General features: G+C 44.3%; 2 protein-coding genes across 3 annotated transcripts in view; one reads left to right on the top strand and one right to left on the bottom strand.

Moving 5' to 3' along the window:
- Nucleotides 1-8,875, top strand: part of LOC139555884 (opsin-5-like) — a 40,460-nt gene extending 31,585 nt beyond the window's left edge. The window contains exon 4 of the mRNA XM_071369248.1: nucleotides 6,593-8,875. Coding sequence (XP_071225349.1) covers nucleotides 6,593-6,970 — 378 coding nt within the window. The 3' untranslated portion in view covers nucleotides 6,971-8,875. The remainder of the gene's footprint in view (nucleotides 1-6,592) is intronic.
- Nucleotides 8,876-9,763: 888 nt separating this feature from the next.
- Nucleotides 9,764-24,244, bottom strand: part of LOC139556619 (methylmalonyl-CoA mutase, mitochondrial-like) — a 57,220-nt gene continuing 42,739 nt past the window's right edge. The window contains exons 12-13 of one of the 2 annotated variants that reach the window (XM_071370786.1): nucleotides 17,620-17,787; nucleotides 9,764-10,565 (exon numbers count right to left, since the gene is read on the bottom strand). In XM_071370786.1, coding sequence (XP_071226887.1) covers nucleotides 10,437-10,565; nucleotides 17,620-17,787 — 297 coding nt within the window. In that variant the 3' untranslated portion in view covers nucleotides 9,764-10,436. Of the gene's footprint in view, nucleotides 10,566-10,733; nucleotides 10,803-17,619; nucleotides 17,788-24,244 lie in introns of those variants that run through there. The other variant, XM_071370787.1, reaches the window with a different exon arrangement.

Raw genomic sequence — 24,244 nt, 5'->3', positions numbered from 1 at the left:
CAGCTTTCCTATGGTGTCTGGTTTAAATCATGAAACATATATGGTTTAAACATGACAAAATAAAGAGCAATTTATCTTCCCCTATAGCCCAATGTGTCAAACAGCAAACCTACAAGAACAACAACAGATTGCACTGTTGAGTGAAGCTAAGGGCCTTGTTTGAATATTGTAAAATTGACTCCCTCCTTCTGTTGCTCCTTGATGTAATTACCAATCTAATGTGATTTGAGATGGGAAGTGACACTGAAATTCTTCCTGTCACCTATACAAATGATTGCTTATCTCTAGGACGTGTGTGTTTGTGATTAATTGAATCTGTGGATAGTTTATATTTAGGGCCATAGCTCACACAGTGCTCCACAAGCTGCCAAGACAAATACTGTGTAAATTATAGCTGCTTATAGAACAAGGATATTTAAGTTGACTATTCTTATGGACATCAATGCTAGTTGTCACATTCTTCTTGTACGGCCCTTTATAACATTGTTACCATTGAAAAAGCATGTGATTTAACCATTCTTATTTCCATTAATGCTCAATTTATGGAACACAGAGAGGAGAACGTTGAGAACGGGAAGAGGATTAGATGAGAAGGGAGAGAGAGAGAGAGAGAGAGAGAGAGAGAGAGAGAGAGAGAGAGAGAGAGAGAGAGAGAGAGAGAGAGAGAGAGAGAGAGAGAGAGAGAGAGAGAGAGAGAGAGAGAGAGAGAGAGAGAGAGAGAGAGAGAGAGAGAGAGAGAGAGAGAGGAGAAGAGGTGAGAGGAGACAGTGAGGGGAGAGCAGAGAAAGATTGGTTGACCAGTGTCTCTGTGTGTCCCTCTGATGAATCTGTAATGTTTGATAGAGCATGCTGGGTCACCTCCCGGTCACCTCTCTGACACTTCACACATCTGTCTGTTCCTGTACAAATCTCTCACACATCTGTTGGTCCCACAGCAGCATGAAACTGTGTGTGTGTGTGTGTGTGTGTGTGTGTGTGTGTGTGTGTGTGTGTGTGTGTGTGTGTGTGTGTGTGTGTGTGTGTGTGTGTGTGTGTGTGTGTGTGTGTGTGTGTGTGTGTGTCCACAGTGTGATTCGTATGAAGAGTGTTGCTTAGTTATTTTATTCATGCAATGTGGAAGGCTTTTAAATGACAAAATGAATAATATTGCATTAAGGAAAAAAACATTTTTATTGAATTTAAAATGTTCCTTCAAGAGCAGTTGAATACATCTTTCACATTCACTTTGTTCTTTAATTCATGCCCAGTGGTTAGGCCCAGTTTAGTTTTCCGCTCTCCTACGAGGCAAACAGACAGATAATGAATGACCTATTAGAGTGAGATCCATCTCTAGCTGGCGATAGCCTCACAAAACTCAGATGGGTGGTTTATCTCTGTAATGTTGTGCATACACAGAGCAGGGTGTAGTGATACATTAACAAAGACAGATTCACACCTCTTTTTTATTTATTTCACCTTTATTTAACCAGGTAGGCTAGTTGAGAACAAGTTCTCATTTACAGCAAAGCATTTCGACACATACAACAACACAGAGTTAAACATGGAATAAACAAACATATTCAATAATACAGTAAAAAAAGTCTATATGCAGTGTGTGCAAATGAGGTAAGATAAGGGAGGTAATGTAATAAATAGGCCACGGTGGCAAAGTAATTACAATACACCCATTAAACACTGGAGTGATAGATGTGCAGAAGATGAATGTGCAAGTAGAGATACTGGGGTGCAAAGGAACAAGATAAATATATAAATACAGTATGGGGATGAGGTAGTTGGATGGGCTATTTACAGATGGTGTCACTAGCTTAAAGCTAGTGAGGGAGATATGAGTCTCCAGCTTCAGTGATTTTTGCAGTTCGTTCCAGTCATTGGCAGCAGAGAACTGGAAGGAAAGGCGGACAAAGGAGGAATTGGCTTTGGGGGTGACCAGTGAAATATACCTGCTGGAGCGCATGCTACGGGTGGGTGCTACTATGGTGATCAGTGAGCTGAGATAAGACGGAACTTTACCTAGCAAAGACTTGTAGATGACCTGGAGCCAGTGGGTTTGGCGACGAGTATGAAGCGAGGGCCAGCCAACGAGAGTGTACAGGTCGCAGTGGTGGGTAGTATATGGGGCTTTGGTGACAAAACGAATGGCACTGTGATAGACTGCATCCAATTTGTTGAGTATTGGAGGCTATTTTGTAAATGACATCGCCGAAGTCGAGGATCGGTAGGATGGTCAGTTTTACGAGGGTATGTTTGGCAGCATGAGAGAAGGATGCTTTGTTGCGAAATAGGAAGCCGATTCTAGATGTAATTTTGGATTGGAGATGCTTAATGTGAGTCTGGAATGAGAGTTTACAGTCTCACCAGACACCTAGTTATTTGTTGTTGTCCACATATTCTAAGTCAGAACCGTCCAGAGTAGTGATGCTGGACGGGCGGGCAGGTGTGGGCAGCGATCGGTTGAAGAGCATGCATTTCGTTTTACAAGCATTCAAGAGCAGTTGGAGGCCACAGAAGGAGAGTTGTATGGCATTGAAGCTCATCTGGAGGTTAGTTAACACAGTGTCCGAAGAAGGGCCAGAAGTATACAGAATTTTGTCGTCTGCGTAGAGGTGGATCAGAGAATCACCAGCAGCAAGAGCAACATCATTGATGTATACAGAGAAGAGAGTCGGCCCGAGAATTGAACCCTGTGGCACCCCCATAGAGACTGCCAGAGGTCCGGACAACAGGCCCTCCGATTTGACACACTGAACTCAATCAGAGAAGTAGTTGGTGAACCAGGCGAGGCAGTCATTTGAGAAACCAAGGCTGTTGAGTCTGCCGATAAGAATGTGGTGATTGACAGAGTCGAAAGCCTTGGCCAGGTCGATGAATACAGCTGCACAGTAATGTCTCTTATCGATGGCGGTTATGATATCATTTAGGACCTTGAGCATGGCTGAGGTGCACCCATGACCAGCTCTGAAACCAGATTGCATAGCGGAGAAGGTACGGTGGGATTCAAAATGGTCGGTAATCTGTTTGTTAACTTGGCTTTCGAAGACCTTAGAAAGGCAGGGTAGGATAGATATAGGTCTGTAGCAGTTTAGGTCTAGAGTATCTCCCCCTTTGAAGAGGGGGATGATCGCGGCAGCTTTCCAATCTTTGGGAATCTCAGACGATACGAAAGAGAAGTTGAACAAGCTAGTAATAGCGGTTGCAACAATTTCGGCAGATAATTTTTGAAAGTGTGGGTCCAGATTGTCTAGCCCGACTGATTTGTAGGGGTCCAGACTTTGGAGCTCTTTCAGAACATCAGCTATCTGTATTTCGGTGAAGGAGAAATGGGGGAGGCTTGGGCGAGTTGCTGTGGGGGTTGCAGGGCAGTTGACCGGGGTAGGGGTAGCCAGGTGGAAAGCATGGCCAGCCGTAGAAAATTATTATTGAAATTCTCAATTATAGTGGATTTATCGGTGGTGACAGTTTCCTAGCCTCAGTGTAGTGGGCAGTTGGGAGGAGGTGCTCTTATTCTCCATGGACTTTACAGTGTCCCATAACTTTTTGGAGTATGTGCTACAGGATGCAAATTTCTGTTTGAAAAAGCTAGCCTTAGCTTTCCTAACTGCCTGTGTATATTGGTTCCTAACTTCCCTGAAAAGTTGCATATCACGGCGGCTATTCGATGCTAATGCAGTACGCCACAGGATGTTTTTGTGCTGGTCAAGGGCAGTCAGGTCTGGATTGAACCAAGGGCTATATCTGTTCCTGGTTAAAAAAAATTGAATTGGGCATGCTTATTTAAGATGGTGAGGAAGACACTTTTAAATAATAACAAGGCATCCTTTACTGATGGGATGAGGTCAATATCCTTCCAGGATACCCGGGCCAGGTCGATTAGAAAGGCCTGCTCCCTGAATTGTTTTAGGGAACGTTTGACAGTAATGAGTGTTGGTCGTTTGACCGCAGACCCATTACGGATGCAGGCAATGAGGCAGTGATCGCTGAGATCTTGGTTGAAAACAGCAGAGGTGTATTTGGAGGGCAAGTTGGTTAGGATGATATCTTTGAGGGTGCCTGTGTTTACGATTTGGGGTTGTACCTGGTAGGTTCATTGATCATTTGTGTGAGATTGAGGGCATCAAGTTTAGATTGTAGGGTGGCTGGGGTGTTAAGCATGTCCCAGTTCAGGTCATCTAGCAGCACGAGCTCTGAAGATAGATGGGCGGCAATCAATTCACATATGGTGTCCAGGGCACAGCTGGGGGCAGAGGGTGGTCTATAGCAAGCGGCAACGTTGAGAGACTTGTTTCTGGAAAGGTGGATTTTTAAAAGCTCAAATTGTTTGGGTACAGACCTGGATAGTAAGACAGAACTCTGCAGGCTATCTCTGCAGTAGATTGCAACTCTGCCCCCTTTGGCAGTTCTATCTTGTCGGAAAATGTTATAGTTAGGGATGTACATTTCTGGGTTTTTGGTGGCCTTAAGCCAGGATTCAGACACGGCTAGGACATCCGGGTTGGCAGAGCAGTGAATAAAACAAACTTAGGGAGGAGGCTTCTAATGTGCAAGGTGTTCTACATTGGACGGACAAAGAGACGCCTTCAAGACCGCTTAGCGGAACACAGGTATGCCATACGGGTAGGCAATGAAGACTACCCCATGGCAAGGCACTACAAGTCCTTACACCATTACATTTACATTTACATTTAAGTCATTTAGCAGACGCTCTTATCCAGAGCGACTTACAAATTGGAAAGTTCATACATATTCATCCTGGTCCCCCCGTGGGGAATGAACCCACAACCCTGGCGTTGCAAGCGCCATGCTCTACCAACTGAGCCACACGGGACCGTGTGGCACCATGACAACCCTGCCTCCCTACAAGCTATGGGTATTGATCATATTCCGGCCTCTATTAGAAAAGGTTGACCGTCTTAAACAGTTAAACCAAAGGGAACGTTTTGGGATTTACAAACTACAGGCCACTAAATACCCTGGTTTAAATGAAGATATGGATTTCTCACCCTTCCTGTAGGGTCGTCATAGGTCCATTTGCTGTCATCTAGTGGACATTTTGCTAATTTGCCCTCAGCTATGTTTAGACTGTTGTTGTTTATGTTTTGCTGTGTTCTAGTGTACTATGGAATATATTGCTTTCTTATTCTTGACACTTCTTCCAGTCATATTTAAGGTTAGAACTACCTTTCTAAGTGTTCTGATACTTCTAGCTTGGAGTTGTATTTTTATGATAACATATCTACAGTATTTCACCTTTTAATGTGTATAGTATTGCTTACTAGGTGTGTCTCATCAATTTTGTAACCACTCCCTCTTCCAATTAGGGCTAATTGGAAAAGCTGTTCAAAAGAGGACATTGTATTCTTTTTTTTGTACTCCCTGACGAAGGCCATGCAGCCGAAACACGTCGGTTTAAAAAAAACGTTGTTTCTATTGAACATGCCATACTATAAAGGCATTTTAATGAATTATATGAAGAGTGCCTTGGTCCTCCTTTCTTTTTGATATCTCTGCAGTAGATTGCAACTCTGTCCCCTTTGGCAGTTCTATCTTGTCGGAAAATGTTATAGTTAGGGATGTACATTTCAGGGTTTTTGGTGGTCTTCCTAAGCCATGATTCAGACACGGCTAGGGCATCCGGGTTGGCAGAGCAGTGAATAAAACAAACTTAGGGAGGAGGCTTCTAATGTTAACATGCATGAAACCAAGGCTTTTACGGCTACAGAAGTCAACAAATGAGAGCACCTGGGGTATAGGAGTGGAGCTAGGCACTGCAGGGCCTGGATTAACCTCTACATCACCAGAGGAACAGAGGAGGAGTAGGATAAGGGTACGGCTAAAGGCTATAAGCACTGGTCGTCTAGTACGTTCGGAACAGAGAGTAAAAGGAGCAGGTTTCTGGGCGCGATAGAATAGATTCAAGGCATAATGTACAGACAAAGGTATGGTAAGATGTGAATACATTGGTGGTAAACCTAGGCATTGAGTGATGATGAGAGAGATATTATCTCTAGAAACATTTAAACCAGCTGATGTCACCGCATGTGTGGGAGGTGGAACTAAAGGGTTGGCTAAGGCATATTGAGCAGGGCTAGAGGCTCTACAGTGAAATAAGACAATCATCACTAACCAGAACAGCAATGGACAAGGCATATTGACATTAGGGAGAGGCATGATTTATCATGATTTATCCACTCGCTAGCTATCCCACCTGGAGAGATATTACTTTGTTTTTGCGCTGTTTGTTTGTTTACAAGGGATGAATTATACAATTCTGGTTCGATATCAAAACAGTACCAGTTTTGATGACATTTTGGAAAATTACATTTATTCGGGCAAAACCCTATTTCACGCTGGTTCCACTACTTAGGGTCTTTCAGACATGGGGCTCAAGCAAAGCTCATGAGTGACTGTGACAAAGCATACAAGTCTAGATCGCGAGAAACGCTTCAGTCCCTGTCAAATTTGGCTACCTCAGGTTAAGATGTTTGACATGGCTGTAAACATAGTCTATGTTATGTTTTTGACAGACAAACGCCTCCCCTCTCCTTTTCTCTCCTCCCCTCTCCCTTATCTCCTCCCCCTCTCCTCTTCACCCTAGATGGCGGTGTTGATCAGCTCTGGGTTCATCGTAGCCTGGTCTCCCTATGTGGTGCTCAGCTTTTGGAGTATGTTCCACACCAAGGGGAAGGACAGCCTGGCCCCCGTGGTCTCCCTGCTGCCCTGCCTGTTCGCGAAAGGCTCCACGGCCTACAACCCTTTCATCTACTACATCTTCAGACGCTCCTTGAGACGCGAGCTCCGCCAGCTCCAGGTCCTGATCTGCTGCTCTGCCCAACCAGACTCACCTTCGTGTAGGGAGACAGGAGAGGAGGGCAGGCAGAGTGTAAGGTCTGACCTACTACAGAGCCTTCCGGATAATAAGAATAGAGCTCCCTTGGTGGGGAAGTTGGGAACTGCGGCGCTGGAAAGAGTCTGAGAAAGAGCTCACAAGCTCCTGTTAAAAAAAGTATTGGAACACGGTCCGTTTGAACATTGGTCCGTACCCATCAAAGGGTTAAGACTGTGTGTGTGCATGTGCGTTAAAGGGTCACAAATGGATGGGGTGTGAGTTAATCAACTGTGTTTCTTCACTGTCATTCTAGCACACACTACTAGGTCATCGCCTCGTCCTCGCCACATCACTAACAAAGTAGCACTTTACTTGAAGTCAACAGACAAAAATGTATTATGATGCAGTCATAAGACACATCACACATTATAATCATTGTAATAAGACATTATATGGGCTCATACACGTTTATAAAAAGTTCTAAAGCATTGTGTTTTTTGGCTTGAAGTTAAAGGAACATCATGTAGAATGAAGCCCCCTAATGGAAACTAGGTGAATTGCAACAACATTTGCACTGCTACAACACTTGCGATGTAGAATTTGAGCAACCAGGAAATAGCAAGTCAATTTCTGAGTCTTTTTTACTTTAAGTTTTGCACACCATTTCTGCCATTGTTCATTGTGCTTGTGAGGAGATAACCATGCCTCTGAGTGACTCCGATGGAAGAGAGGGAGGGTCCAGCCTTCCAATTTGACAACAAGAGACAGACCAGCTTTTGTTGTCAAATAGGCGGGCGGGCTGTACCATCATCATGTAACTTTGTGTGGGCCCCAATTTATTTATTTTTGAACAAATATTGTGAAACATTACACTATTACCGCAGATATATTACATATATTACAAAAATATTACATAATGCCCCTTTAAGTGTTATTGTAAAGTTCACTTTATTGTTGTTGTGAGGTACTGTAGCATTGAACTTAAACTTCACAATGGTCACTATGGCCATTCACAATGGTCACTATGAGCATTTACAACGGTCTCTATGGCCATAGTTCTAGCCATAGAGACGACACACTAATAGGACGCCCACAGGCCTCACAAGACTCGTCTGAAGGTCACCCAGTAACAGTTCAAAACATTTATGGAAGTATATATGGAGACTGTTTAGTGCCAGAAATAAGGGGTTAAATACATAAACAAAATGTTTCCTGATCTTTCTTATACATGATCTCTCTTTCTTATATGTGTATTCATTAATTAACTTATTGTATAAGGAATTCTGCCTACAGCTCCACTGCTCAGACGTCAGAAAATATTGATATTTTATTTCAAAAGCAGAGGAGCAAACCGCTTACTGCTGGCCGCTTTCAACTTAGATTTTTAGTGAAGATGTGGATTCAACAACAATGTTTCAACTGCATGGTCTTCATAGGTTTAGCTGGTTTGCTTTCTGCGCTCTGTTTCAGACTGCTTCTCTGACTGCCCATTCTCAGAGTGTTTCTTCTATATTAGTGCAGGCTGGTGGGAGGAGCTATATGAGGACAGGCTCATTGTAATGGCTAAAATATAATAAATGGAACGGAGTCAAACATGGTTGCCGTACATTTGATGTGTTCGATACCGTTCCATAAATTCCATTCCAGCCATTACTATCAGGCCATCCTCCTATAGCTCCTCCCTCCAGCCTCCACTGCTCTATATTACAGATACTGTAGACCTGTCCAGAAATAACCCTTAGCTCTTATCCCCTAGGTCAGGGGTCCTCCATCTGTTTCTAGCATGAAAGCAACTTTTAATGCTTTCAAATAGGCAGGCACATTCTTCTCTTCTCTGGGTCCTTAGTGTTATAGAAAAAGTAGTGCACTATGTTTTCTGTCAACATACCTGGTAAAATAATGGTTATTATAAACTGGCTGGTTTGAGCCCTGAATGCTGATTGGCTGACAGCCGTGGTATATCAGACCGTATACCAGAGGTATGACAAAACACTCTGAAAGGCAAGTTTTGCCATAATGGTTCATTCCAATCTGTTAAAAATCAAGCTACAGAAGTCCTTAAAGGCTAGGTGTTGTTTCTGGATGGGGTTTGAGTGTGGCTAAGTGGGGATGGACAGAGAGAAAGAGAGAGCTGTTGAGCTTTATGTTGTTGAGAGCCGAGACATGAGCAAGTCAATGTCAATCACCGGATATATAATCAGTCTCAATAGCACTCAACTCTTATTCCAATAAACCGGTTCAAAGCTCCAGCAGATTATATATTAAAAAAAAGATATAGACAATACAAAAGCTTGAACATAAGGCAAAAGGACATCTGACCAAATACATACAGTAACATAGCCAGCAACGGCCCACTATGTATTGTCTAACATGTCTGATCTGTCCTGCTTGAGCAAATCTCTGACCTCCCATTATCAGTTAGAATCCCTAACTTGAGAAGTGAGAATCAGGCAAATCTCTAACCCATTGTGACATAGTAAGTGATTTACGTATGGGGTCAAAGCTGCTCTTAGGACTTCCAAGTCAGAATTTGTTCCGGTGTCAATGTATTAAATTTAGTCGTTACCATTTGTCTGAGGGCGAGTTCTGGGGTTAAAGGGTCTGACATGTTTCTCATTTTCACACAGAACAAGGAAGAGAGAAAGTAAAAATGATTGTGAGAGAAATGACCTAATATGCCAAATGACTATCCCATTGCCAGGTTGTTATTGTTAAAGAGAATGTGTTCTCAACTTCTCTATAACCTACCTGGATAAATAAAGGTAATACGGTACTGTATCTTCAAGATACTATGCGCAAAGTAACTTTGAAGTTAGCCAGCAGTAAAAACCCAAATCAATAAGTAATCAAGATACGTTTTGTTAAAGTTAATGATCTTATTGATCAGATTCAATATCTCATCTGAACCATGGAAAACCTTAAGCTGTTATAGCAAACAAATCATTTTTATTATTTTTATTGATTCAGTGACTTTAGATAACATACAGTATGGATCACTTCAAAAAGTCATTACGAATATTTCCACAATCTCCTTGTTCTGCACATTCTGTGCAGATTTCACACTATTATATTTTCAGTTATCACAAACATCTGTCTATATTATTGTAATTTTTGAAACCTTTATTTAACTAGGCAAGTCAGTTAAGAACAAAACCTTATTTTCAATGACGGCCTAGGAACAGTGGGTTAACTGCCTTGTTCAGGGGCAGAACGACTGATTTCTACCTTGTCAGCTCGGAGATTCGATCTTGCAACCTTTCGGTTACAAGTCCAACGCTCTAACCACTAGGCTACCTGCTGCCCCATATCAGTGTTGCACAATCTATTCATAGGGGAGTGCTCAGAAAGAACACATTTTGTTCAAACCCAGCACTTACTGTACACAACCAATCACCAAGCCCTTGATTAGATGAATAGGGGTGTCCTCCAGAAATGGATTGAGAAACGCGGATGAAGACAGACTAACAGATCTGTAGACTAAACTGTGTATTATTGGTTGTGGTTTTGGCAAAATTCACACAGTCATTATGAATGTATTCATGTCACAATCTCATTGCGCTATTCTATCATCCTGTGCAGATATCACACGCCTATGTTTGCCACTTCTTCACATCTACATGGCCTGGCGGATCTTGTCCAGGCTCTTCTCAATGTTGTCTATCACCTCTACTGCAGCCTGAGGGATTCTCGTCCCGGGGCCGAAGATACAGCACACACCACTCTGGTACAGGAACTCATAGTCCTGCAGAGAAACATACAGCATGGAGTTATATACTGTAAAAGATACAGCACACACCACTCTGGTACAGGAACTCATAGTCCTGCAGAGAAACATACAGCATGGAGTTATATACTGTAAAAGATACAGCACACACCACTCTGGTACAGGAACTCATAGTCCTGCAGAGAAACATACAGCATGGAGTTATATACTGTAAAAGATACAGCACACACCACTCTGGTACAGGAACTCATAGTCCTGCAACATACAGTGTTACAGACACACACATTCTCAGACCAAAATGGAATGAGGAATAAAGTGCATTTTCTTTATTAACAGACCATGCAGAGACAGTAAAACCTTTACTAGAACCATTATCTCCCTTAATACCAGCGTATAACCAACGTGTGAGTCAGCGGATGCTCTTCATAGGAAGAAGGGGGAAGACCATTCTACTCTGTGAATTTCATAAAAATACTAAATATATTCACTGATGTTCACTGATTAAAACACACTGTTTTGAAATGAAGGTCAACAGTAGCCCCAACAGGGTAGCACCATTGCTTAGCCAGAGGACAGCTAAACTATATATACAAAAGTATGTGGACACCCCTTCAAATTAGTGGATTCAGCTATTTTAGCCACACCCGTTGCTGATTGGTGTATAAAATCGAGCACACAGCCATGCAAACTCCATAGACAAACATTGGCAGGAGAATGGTGTTGTGTCTTTGACTGTGCTTCACTGTTATTTTACCAAATAATTACATACCACGTTAAATTATTACGCGATTAAATTACTCATGTAACAATTAAGTTGTAATCTGGGGTACCACGGAAAAAGTTTTAACGAGTTACTATCTCCCGCCTAAACTCTAAAGATATAAATATCTCTTACATCAGTCACAGTCAAGTCATTAATTATTATTTACCTTCTATCAGTCTCACTCTGAATGTCGCAAAATCCTTGGATATCTGCACAAACCCTAGCATAAATGATGAATCAGCTTTAATTTCAGTAATTATTTGGTAAAATAACAGTGAAGCACAATCATTAATTATTATTTACCTTCTATCAGTCTCACTCTGAATGTCGCAAAATCCTTGGATATCTGCACAAACCCTAGCATAAATGATGAATCAGCTTTAATTTCAGTAATTATTTGGTAAAATAACAGTGAAGCACAATCATTAATTATTATTTACCTTCTATCAGTCTCACTCTGAATGTCGCAAAATCCTTGGATATCTGCACGAACCCTAGCATAAATTATGAATCAGCGATATACAAATTGGCTTAAATATTTATTTACTAACTAACTAAATAATCACACAGAATTACATAAACACACAAACAGAATATTTTACACATTGATTACTACATAATGCAATGAAAAGTCCCGAGTGGACTAAACCTGATATGACAGCTTGGCAGATAAAGAGCGGGAAAGAGAATGGACCCACTACATACATACAGCTGAGATCTATGCTCATGGAAATGCGAATACTTTGCACATGAACGGCCGCTCATTCAAAATAATTCAATGTACATATTTACATGTGTACAGTTGAAGTCGGAAGTTTACATACACCTTAGCCAAATACATTTAAACTCAGTTTTTCACAATTCCTGACATTTAATCCTGGTAAAAATTCCCTGTCCTAGGTCACTTAGGATCACCACTTTATTTAAAACATGTGAAATAATTTTAGAAAGAATGATTTATTTCAGCTTTAATTTCTATCATCACATTACCAGTGGGTAATGTTTACATACACTCAATTAGTATTTGGTAGCATTGCCTTTACATTGTTTAACTTGGGTCAAACGTTTCGGGTAGCCTTCCACAAGCTTCCCACAATAAGTTGGGTGAATTTTGGCCCATTCCTCCTGACAGAGCTGGTACACCTCCAATTGACTGATGATGATGATGATGATGATGTCAATTAGCCTATCAGAAGCTTCTAAAGCCATGACATAATTTTCTGGAATTTTCCAAGCTGTTTAAAGGCACAGTCAACCCACTGGAATTGTGATACAGTGAATTATAAGTGAAATAATCTGTCTGTGAACAATTGTTTGAAAAATTACTTGTGTCATGCACAAAGTAGATGTCCTCACCGACTTGCCAAATCTATAGACATTTGTGGACAAATCTATAGACAAATCTATCCACAAGACACTTGTGGAGTGGTTGAAAAACAAGATTTAATGACTCCAACCTAAGTGTTTGTAAACTTCCGACTTCAACTGTATGTCTTTGCTGTCTCTCCGTTGAAAACACTCGATCCGTCTGGGGAGTAATTCGACAGAAAGTCTCTGGTTTGTCCACCAGAGATCAAAGTCTTTCGTAGTTGTAGCTCTGTTATAATGGACATGTCAGACGTACCAATGGCCGTTTGATAGGGAAATGTTCTTTAGAATGGATCTTTCAGAGTACCACCTGGTGGTTCTCGGTCGAGGTTACTAGACTAAAGTACTTAAACAGCTGCAGACTGAATGTTCCTGTGTAGTCTTCATCTTCTTCACTCGAGAAAGTTTGTGTCTAGCCATTCAGTACCTTTCAGCTCACGCTGTTGGTCTCGCTGGCCTCAGTGGTAACCATTTCAGCGTGGGGATGCACGTCCTCACCTTCTCTGGTCTTTAGTTTTGTAGATTTCTTAACCATTCGTGACGTCCGGTTCACACCGCATGCTTGGTCTCTAGAGATTAACATTTCTTAACCATTTCAACATGTAGCCACAGCTCCATGCTTTCTGGTCTAATGTAAATTTGATCACAAGTCCTATTTAAGTACTCGGTGGAAAAAGGGCATTCCCTCCTTTTGTCATAATGTCTGTGCCCACATGGGTGTGGCCACTGACTTTGCAAAAGTCTTATATGAAAAACAATCCTCTCATTTAGAAGGCTAACATCACATTTCATCTTCTCACAAATAGTTTCATATTTAATCATATAAGTTCCCCAACATTTGGATGTGAACCTGACGACTGGGAAATTTGCACATTCAGAGATACAGTTATGTTGTTCTACTGTCCTTAGTTACATCACAAATTAGTAACAAATTGGACAGGATTGTTTTTTAAGTACCCACGGACCATTCCAACTGTTTGGATAACAGAAATATTGTTTGATTATTCAACCATTTGATGTCCCAGTAGTACAAAATCTCTCTCTGTTGTAACTAAGGGATTTTTCACTTCCCTTTCATTATGTGGGAGAGAGAGTTCCTGACGGTATTTACAACTGTTCATAAAACTGGTGGGGGATAGAGGGGGGGGGGGGGGGGGGGGAATCTGGCGCCTATGACCCTCACCCAAAAGGGCAAGTCATGACAATGGCCTTACTGAAGAGCTTAGTGACTTTCAACATGGCACCATCATATGATGGCACCTTTCCAACAAGTCAATTCGTCAAATTTCTGCCTTGCTAGAGCTACCCCTGTCAACTGTAAGTGCTGTTATTGTGAAGTGGAAACGTCTAGGAGCAACAACAGCTCAGCCGCAAAGCGATAGGCCACACAAGCTCACAGAATGGGACCTCCAAGTGCTGAAACCCGTAAAAATCGTCTGTCCTCAGTTGCAACACTCACTACCAAGTTCCAAACTGCCTCTGGAAGCAACGTCAGCACAAAAACTGTTTGTCGGGAGCTTCATTAAATGGATTCCCATGGTCGAGCAGCTGCACACAAGCCTAAGATCCCCATGCGCAATGCCAAGTGTCAGCTGGAGTGGTGTAAAGCTCGCCACCATTGGAGTCTGGAGCAGTGGAAACGCGTTCTCTGGAGTATTGAATCACGCTTCACCAACTGCCAGTCTGGCGGACGAATCTGGGTTTGGCGGATACCAGGAGAACAGTACCTGCCCGAATGCATAGTACCAAATGTAAAGTTTGGTGGAGGAGGAATAATTGTCTGGGGCTGCTTTTCATGGTTCGGGCTAGGACCCTTAGTTCCAGTGAAGGGAAATCTTAACACTACAGCATACAATGCCATTCTAGACGGTTCTGTGTTTCCAACTTTGTGGCAACAGTTTGGGGAAGGCCGTTTCCTGTTTCAGCGTGACAATGCCCCCATGCACAAAGCGAGGTCCATACAGAAATGGTTTGTCAAGATCGGTGTGGAAGAACTTGACTGGCCTGCATAGAGCCCTGACCTCAAACCCATCGAACGCCTTTGGGATGAATTGAATCGCCAACTGTGAGCCAGGCCTAATCGCCCAACATCAGTGCCCGACCTCACTAATGCTCTTGTGCCTGAATTCTCTGCAAGTCTCTGCAGCAATGTTCCAACATCTAGTAGAAATCCTTCCCAGGAGAGTGGATGTTGTTATACCTTTCACTTACTTAGCCAATGCAGCTAATTTAGCCTACTCAACAACCTGACTCAAACAGAGAGGAATGGTATTTATGTTAGCTAGCTGGCTAAGGCTATCCAACACTTCATCTGTTCCAAGTCAAGGTAAGCTTTCGGTTTTATGAATGTATTGCCTGCTAAACTGCTTGCTGTACACTGTACTGCATGATTGTACACAAGGTTTGGATTGTGGGTTTACTAACGTGTTCATTTTAGTTTTTTGACATAATGTTAATATGGTGACAACAATGTAGGCTGTGTAGCGGTTAGGGGTTATGGTATGAAGGTTTGGCTTGGAGAGGTTTTTGCGCCTGGTAACAGACAGCTGTTGTGTTGTGCACTGAAGTCCACAAGCAAAGGGAAAATGTAAGAGGAGGAGAGCACCTAGATGATAGAAGGAATTATACAACGAGTAAAGTGATGATGCTTTATGTGGCTGCTATGAAAGTGAACTGTGTGTGCAGGTGATCAGGGGTGTATTCAGTCCAACGATTCTGTTACTAAACTGAAGAAAACGTAATGAAACGAGGAGGGACCTACCTGAATTTGTCCAATAAAAATTCTCGTTTTAGTTGCAAAGCAGTTTGCAACTGTTTGGACTAATGATTACACCCCAGATGAGATAGATGCAGGCAAGAGTGTGCAAGGCGATATTGAATGTGTCACTGTCTTTCACTTTGATTACCACAATTTGTCTCTAGACCTGTGCACCTATATTACAAATGTTAATTTCTAGGCTAATTTGTTGCAACCCCATTATGGGTATAAGGCAAATTTGAGTATCATGTAGAAGCTTACACCTATCAAATCACCATCCCTAATCTCTAATGGCACCAACCACCACTGGTGTGAATGCACCCTGAGAAACCTGCATATTTTGATATCTATATAGCAGAGCTATTATACTGTAGCATTGGGTCGAAGCCGAAGAAAAGCGCTTTATGAATAAAATATTCACTATGATTACCACTATCTGTACATGAAGGACAGAGGGCAAGGCGAATGCGATCACGTCACTATCGTGTCTAGGAATGTTAGCGGCAGTTCTCATGGTATTGTATTCGCTATGATACAATCTTGTGTGTTCAACATGGGCCTCTGATCCTGGCTGTTTTATGTTTGTTGTTGTTGGCTCTATAATCGGCTGCTGTTTATTTGTGTGAACACAGGAACATGGTTTCATAAATGAGACTTCTCTCTGAATACATAAACTATTGTTTTCATCTCTCTCACAGGACACACCAGTAGCTATTACTAGGGCTCTGTGTGTGTGTGTGTGTGTGTGTGTGTGTGTGTGTGTGTGTGTGTGTGTGTGTGTGTGTGTGTGTGTGTGTGTGTGTGTGTGTGTGTGTGTGTGTGTGTGTGTGTGTGTGCATCCAGGCATCAAGTGGCAGAGCTATGGATTTTGATGTCAATTCCTATTTGCACTGCTTTGACTTTTCCAATTCACACCCACTCCGAGTGGCACCTCCATCCCACAATACACTATAACGGCATCCATTGGTCCCCTGCAGAAGGCAACTGACGTGTTATACTACCAAGACACAAGCATTTGTGTGTATATTAAGACGGGAATCAGAAATAGTAATCAGGCAGCCTGATTGTGTTTACCTCAACTAACTCAATGTTTTCTCGCTCTCCAGGCCTAGCAGTAATTAAACCATCTCATAGGTTCCATGTGTGCACCACTCCCTACGTGTGTTTTGGTCACCCTTTTGAACAACAAACAATAATCTGGTTAGCCGACCCATGGGAGGCAGGACGGCGCTGGCCCTGGATGCCGCTAATTTTTGCCGTCTCCTGGGCACATGTACATACAACACAGTCCTCATACACAGATTTATCACATAAATGCACAACTTTAAATCAGGTTACAGACCAGGTAACTAGGCCTAGGACCCCTAGACTTAGCGAGAGTACATATTAGCAGGCTAGTTAATCGGTTTTGTAACACTAGCCTTCGTGTTCTAATATTGTCGATGGTTCACCACTGTGAGACCGTGGGTCTTGGACAAACGTGCTCCTATCTGGGGGGGTTGCAGGGATGATCTCGTCTGTCTTTAGAACAATGTCTCTTTATTATTCTCCATAAGATGGCTGTACACCGTCCTGGGACTCTAAGAACAGAGTGATATCTGTAGTGTTTAACCTAGCAGGCTACGGGTTATTCTACTGTTTGGTGAAGCAGAGAGACTAAACTGGTCTTCTTTATTTTCCTATTTGATGAGAGAAACTGCTGGCAGCAAGTGTTGGTGTCATTTGCACTATTATTGTTTAATATTCTGCAGAGAGAAAGGAGAACGATGGTGGGAAAGAGGTGGATTGTTGTATATGTATATTTCTAGTTTTTTAAATTGTTTTAATTATGAGAGCTTGAGTGAGTAACCTTGGAGAGGGAGATCATTATTTGGTATCAGAAAGAGAAAGACTGACAGAGACTCAGGACATTCATAGGGTTCATCTCCCTACAAGTCAAAGGTTACAGTGTACATGAGGTGGGATGACCCCTCCACAGATGACTAGGATGTCAGGGCGGTTGAGGTTGGGTTAGAGGTCACCTGAGGTGGGATGACCCCTCCACAGATGACCAGGATGTCAGGGCAGTTGAGGTTGGGTTAGGGTTAGAGGTCACAGGTTACCTGAGGTGGGATGACCCCTCCACAGATGACCAGGATGTCAGGGCGGTTGAGGTTGGGTTAGGTATAGAGGTCACAGGTTACCTGAGGTGGGATGACCCCTCCACAGATGACCAGGATGTCAGGGCGGTTGAGGTTGCGAAGCTCCTTGATAAGCTCTGGGACCAGGGTCTTGTGTCCTGCGGCCAGCGTGCTGATCCCAACACAGTGGACGTCTGCATCTACCGCCTGCTGGGCCACCTCCAGGGGAGTCTATAGAGGAGGAAACAAAGTAGTATTAAAAAACAGTAGTCATCGTCACGTTAGTAGTCGAACCACTGCCAATGATGTGGAAAGTCTATATAGCGGTCCTCCTATACTGTACGTCTCAATAAGATCGGATTTATTACTTCTAAATCATGTGTTATATTTTAAGGCTGAGACTGCCCCAAGGCACATTCAACAAGCAATACATTTGGGAACGCGTGCGGCGAACTGGGTTTGTTTCAAACAAAGTTTGTTGAACTTTTTTTTTCTTTCACACAAACATTCCATTCTGTTAGTTTTAGCTACTCTTGCTGATAACACGATGTAATGACCACGTAAAATGCTGGTTTTACCTGTGGCTTTCTGACTTTTTAGATCCTGGTCCCGATGTCATGGAGTGGCTACAGATTTTAGTGGGTGCAGAGTCGAGGGTTATGTGGAGGAAGTCGTCCCTCGCTACAACGACTTCGCCTTTCGGTGTCATTTTCGGTTGAACCTCAAAAAACGTTTTGGGAATTTAGATGTCTAGACGGCCTGTGTTTTGGTCAAAGTAGCCTAAATAAAGTGTCACTAAAATCCCTAATGATGTAGCTAGTCATCTATCTATCGTATAAGGAAGCACAAACGCACACCCAGTCGCCGAGTTAGTTGACCAACCAGACAGCTAGGTGGGTGGGGTGTACAGTCAACCAACCAGACATAAGTCCTTTATAATCAACCAAATGTTATTTATGTACGTTATAAGTATATTATTTATGGCCCCTTTAGAGCAAATTATTCAAATGTAAAAATACAATGTAGCCAACATTGTGAACAGTAAGCCTATAATGACCAATACACAATTGTATCGTTGCTAATTGCCTCTGGCTTACAGTGGTGAAGGACAAAACATTAAGGTGACGAAATCCATCCCACATTCCCATCAGGGGGCACTCAGAACACCGGGTGGCCTACATAAACCGGAAAGGTCAACCCAGGTTCCAGCTGCAAGCTGTGTGCGACAGCAAAGTTTGTTTCATGCATGTCTACGCGGGCAATGCTGGTTCTGTGCATGATGCACGCGTGTACAGAACCAGCAACCCTAAGGCTCACCTCGATGCCTACCCTTTGCCAGAGCAGTACCACCTCATGGGGGTAGCCTGCCTATCCCATAAGCCTGGATCGTATTGTCCCATTCAGGGACAAGCACAACAGATTCAACCAGATCCACAGACGTCCTTTGGGCTGTTAAAGTGCCAATGGAGGCGGCTCCAACATCTGGAATGCTGCTGCTGGAGAAGAGCTAGAAGCCATCGCCAGTGCCTGTGTCCTCCACAACATGGTCCTCATCCATGAAGGCATCACAGAGGACTTGGATGAGGACCATGTTGTGGCACATAACATCGAGCTAGTCCCTGATCCTGCAGATAATAGAGTGGCCCCACGTAACCAGGCTGTCCAGAAGAGGGACAACATAATGTGCCTGCTCTAAAAAATGTAATACTTATTGTTGCACAATGGAGAAAATTGTTCTGGTGTCCATTTTTTAGGAAATAGCATTTTCAATGATTGAGATGCATGACATAGAATGTAATAGAATAGAATAACATTCTTTTTCCAGAAGGAACTTCAGTTTGCAGAGAGAACAAAAAGGACTAAGGAAAAACTAAATATTAGTTTTTTAGATTGCATACATAAATAACACAAAACATTCCAAAAATCTATTCCATTGACTATAACATTGAGAAACATTTTTTATTTATTATTTGATTTACTTAAATAATAATAACTGCTTATTCCAAAACTAATTTACTTCAATTACAATCACTGTTCATTCAAAAATTGATTTACTTCAAAAAACAATCACTGTTCAGTAATACGCTGCAAAGCAGTAGTGAACTTTTCCCGAGAGAGAGTTCATGTCTTGCTGAATCTGGACTTAATGTCTTTGCAGGCTGAGCATTTCATACATTTTTGCATCCATGTCTGCGGTCAACCTTTTAGGTTCTCGTGGCTGTGTGTGGGTGTCAGTGTGAGGAGAGGGAAGGGTTGGGTGCTCTACGTGTTCGTGACTGTGTGTGGGTGTCAGTGTGAGGAGGGGGAAGGGGAAGGGTTGGGTGTTCTACGTGTTCGTGGCTGTGTGTGGGTGTCAGTGTGAGGAGGGAAGGGTTGGGTGCTCTACGGGTTCGTGGCTGTGTGTGGGTGTCAGTGTGAGGAGAGGGAAGGGTTGGGTGCTCTACGTGTTCGTGGCTGTGTGTGGGTGTCAGGAGGGGGAAGGGTTGGGTGCTCTACGTGTTCGTGGCTGTGTGTGGGTGTCAGTGTGAGGAGAGGGAAGGGTTGGGTGCTCTACGTGTTCGTGGCTGTGTGTGGGTGTCATTGTGAGGAGAGGGAAGGGTTGGGTGTTCTACGTGTTCGTGGCTGTGTGTGGGTGTCAGTGTGAGGAGAGGGAAGGGTTGGGTGCTCTACGTGTTCGTGGCTGTGTGTGGGTGTCAGTGTGAGGAGAGGGAAGGGTTGGGTGCTCTACGTGTTCGTGGCTGTCAGTGTGAGGAGAGGGAAGGGTTGGGTGCTCTACGTGTTCGTGGCTGTGTGTGGGTGTCAGTGTGAGGAGAGGGAAGGGTTGGGTGCTCTACGTGTTCGTGACTGTGTGTGGGTGTCAGTGTGAGGAGAGGGAAGGGAAGGGTTGGGTGTTCTACGTGTTCGTGGCTGTGTGTGGGTGTCAGTGTGAGGAGAGGGAAGGGTTGGGTGCTCTACGTGTTCGTGGCTGTGTGTGGGTGTCAGTGTGAGGAGAGGGAAGGGTTGGGTGCTCTACGTGTTCGTGGCTGTCAGTGTGAGGAGAGGGAAGGGTTGGGTGCTCTACGTGTTCGTGGCTGTGTGTGGGTGTCAGTGTGAGGAGAGGGAAGGGTTGGGTGCTCTACGTGTTCGTGGCTGTGTGTGGGTGTCAGTGTGAGGAGAGGGAAGGGTTGGGTGCTCTACGTGTTCGTGGCTGTGTGTGGGTGTCAGTGTGAGGAGAGGGAAGGGTTGGGTGCTCTACGTGTTCGTGGCTGTCAGTGTGAGGAGAGGGAAGGGTTGGGTGCTCTACGTGTTCATGGCTGTGTGTGGGTGTCAGTGTGAGGAGAGGGAAGGGTTGGGTGCTCTACGTGTTCGTGGCTGTGTGTGGGTGTCAGTGTGAGGAGGGGGAAGGGTTGGGTGCTGTACGTGTTCGTGGCTGTGTGTGGGTGTCAGTGTGAGGAGGGGGGAGGGTTGGGTGCTGTACGTGTTCGTGGCTGTGTGTGGGTGTCAGTGTGAGGAGGGGGAAGGGTTGGGTGCTGTACGTGTTCGTGGCTGTGTGTGGGTGTCAGTGTGAGGAGGGGGAAGGGTTGGGTGCTCTACGTGTTCGTGGCTGTGTGTGGGTGTCAGTGTGAGGAGGGGGAAGGGTTGGGTGCTGTACGTGTTCGTGGCTGTGTGTAGGTGGGTGGAGTTGAATGTGTCAATGCGAGGAGGTTGAGAGTTGGATGTGTGCAGCTTTTTTGTGGGTGTAAGTATGAATGTTGAGGTCTACAGGTGTTTGTGGGTGGAGGTGTTGTGGGTTACGTCAGTGTGGTAGTGAATGTTGTGGTCTGTTGGTGTTTGTGGGTGAAGGTGTTGTGGGTTACGTCAGTGTGGTAGTGAATGTTGTGGTCTGTTGGTGTTTGTGGGTGAAGGTGTTGTGGGTTACGTCAGTGTGGTAGTGAATGTTGTGGTCTGTTGGTGTTTGTGGGTGGAGGTGTTGGGATGTGTGTCAGTGAATGAAGAAACAACGTAGACAGGAGTTACTGCTGATTGAGAGGATCAACCATGTTGCTGCTCTAAGGTTGTCAGTAAATAGCCGGCTGCAAACTAGCTAGCTAAGTAGAATTAGTCTTGGGAGTAGCCTATTGTATAGCCTACTTTGTTTGCTCCCAATGCCAGCTTTCGGGCAGAGTCTGTGCGCTTGGTGACACACAACCCATCATGGAGAATCATGCCTCATCCATACAAGGAGGAAGTAGCCTATGCTAGGCTAGCTATACAGGCTATGCATCGATATACAGTGAGGGAGTAGCCTATGCTAGGCTAGCTATACAGGCTATGCATCGATATACAGTGAGGGAGTAGCCTATGCTAGGCTAGCTATACAGGCTATGCATCGATATACAGTGAGGGAGTAGCCTATGCTAAGCTAGCTATACAGGCTACGCATCGATATACAGTGAGGGAGTAGCAATGTTTTCTTATCATGAGCAGGAGATGGTGTCGCGCAGCTCACGAGACCACCGCAAGGCACTCTATCAGTGATAGCTGACTTTTTAGTCAGTAACTTAACTTCCGGCGCCGAACAGGATGGCTGCCTCGCTTCGCGTTCCTTGGAAAATATGCAGTATTTTGTTTTTCTATGTGTTATTTCTTACATTGGTACCCCGGGTGATCTTAAGTTTCATTACATACAGCCGGGAGGAACTACTGAATATACGATTAACGTCAACTAACCACCCTTCCTACCAGGAATATGACTTTTCCTTGAAACGGATCCAGTGTCTTGCCTTCCACCCAATACAATGGACCTGATCCCAGCCGGCGAAGCTACACGACGCCGAAAAAGGGGCAAACGTAGCGGTCTCCTGGTCAGGCTTCGGAGACGAGCACATCGCGCTCCACTCCCTAGCATACTACTCGCCAATGTCCAGTCTCTTGAGAATAAGGTCGATGAAATCCGAGCACGGGTAACATTCGAGAGAGACATCAGGGATTGCAACGTGCTCTGCTTCACGGAAACATGGCTAACTGAAAAGACGCTAACGGAGTCGGTGCAGCCAGCTGGTTTCTTCACGCATCGCGCAGACAGAAACATACATCTTTCTGGTAAGAAGAGGGGCGGGGGGGTATGCCTCATGATTAACGAGACGTGGTGTGACCATCATAACAACACTCAGGAACTAAAGTCATTCTGTTCACCTGATCTAGAACTCCTCACAATCAAATGTAGACCGCATTATCTACCAAGGGAATTCACTTCGGTCATAATCACAGCCGTATATATTCCCCCCCAAGCAGACACATCGATGGCCCTGAACGAACTCTATCTGACTCTCTGTAAACTGGAAACCACACACCCTGAGGCTGCATTCATCGTAGCTGGGGATTTTAACAAGGCTAATCTAAAAACAAAACTCCCTAAATTCTATCAGCACATCGATTGTCCGACCAGGGCTGGCAGAACTCTGGACCATTGTTATACTAACTTCCGCGACGCATATAAGGCCCTCCCCCGCCCTCCTTTCGGAAAAGCTGACCACGACTCCATTTTGTTGATTCCAGCCTACAAACAGAAATTAAAACTACAAGCTCCCGCGCTCAGGTCTGTTCAACGCTGGTCCGACCAATCTGAATCCACGCTTCAAGACTGCTTTGATCACGCGGATTGGAATATGTTCCGCACGGCGTCCAACAACAACAATGATGAATATGCAGATTCGGTGAGCGAGTTCATTAGGAAGTGCATTGACGATGTCGTACCCAGAGCAACGATTAAAACATTCCCAAACCAGAAACCGTGGATTAACGGCAGCATTCGCGTGAAACTGAAAGCGCGAACCACTGCTTTTCACCAGGGCAAGGTGACCGGAAACATGACCGAATACACACAGTGTAGCTATTCTCTCCGCAAGGCTATCAAACAGGCTAAGTCCCAGTACAGAGACAAAATTGAATCGCAATTCAACAGCTCAGACACAAGGGGTATGTGGCAGGGTCTACAGTCTATCACGGATTACAAAAAGAAAAGCAGCCCCGTCGCGGATCAGGATGTCTTGCTCCCAGACAGGCTAAATACCTTTTTTGCCCGCTTTGAGGATAATACAGTGCCACTGACACGGCCCACTACCAAAACCTGCGGGCTCTCCTTCACTGCAGCCGAGGTGAGTAAAACATTTAAACGTGTTAACCCTCGCAAGGCTGCAGGCCCAGACGGCATTCCCAGCCGCGTCCTCAGAGCATGCGCAGACCAGCTGGCTGGTGTGTTTACGGACATATTCAATCAATCCTTAGCCCAGTCTGCTGTTCCCACATGCTTCAAGAGGGCCACCATTGTTCCTGTTCCCAAGAAAGCTAAGGTAACTGAGCTAAACGACTACCGCCCCGTAGCACTCACTTCCGTCATCATGAAGTGCTTTGAGAGACTAGTCAAGGACCATATCACCTCCACCCTACCGGACACCCTAGACCCACTCCAATTTGCTTACCGACCCAATAGGTCCACAGACGACGCAATCGCAACCACACTGCACACTGCCCTATCCCATCTGGACAAGAGGAATACCTATGTGAGAATGCTGTTCATCGACTACAGCTCAGCATTCAACACCATAGTACCCTCCAAACTCGTCATCAAGCTCGAGACCCTGGGCCTCGACCCCGCCCTGTGCAACTGGGTCCTGGACTTCCTGACGGGCCGCCCCCAGGTGGTGAGGGTAGGTAACAACATCTCCAC

The sequence above is a fragment of the Salvelinus alpinus genome, chromosome 27 (genome assembly GCF_045679555.1).
Source record: "Salvelinus alpinus chromosome 27, SLU_Salpinus.1, whole genome shotgun sequence".
In the NCBI taxonomy this organism is placed as follows: domain Eukaryota; kingdom Metazoa; phylum Chordata; class Actinopteri; order Salmoniformes; family Salmonidae; genus Salvelinus; species Salvelinus alpinus.
The sequence above is the reverse complement of the archived record's forward strand: the minus strand, read 5'-3'. Positions and strand labels throughout refer to the sequence as shown.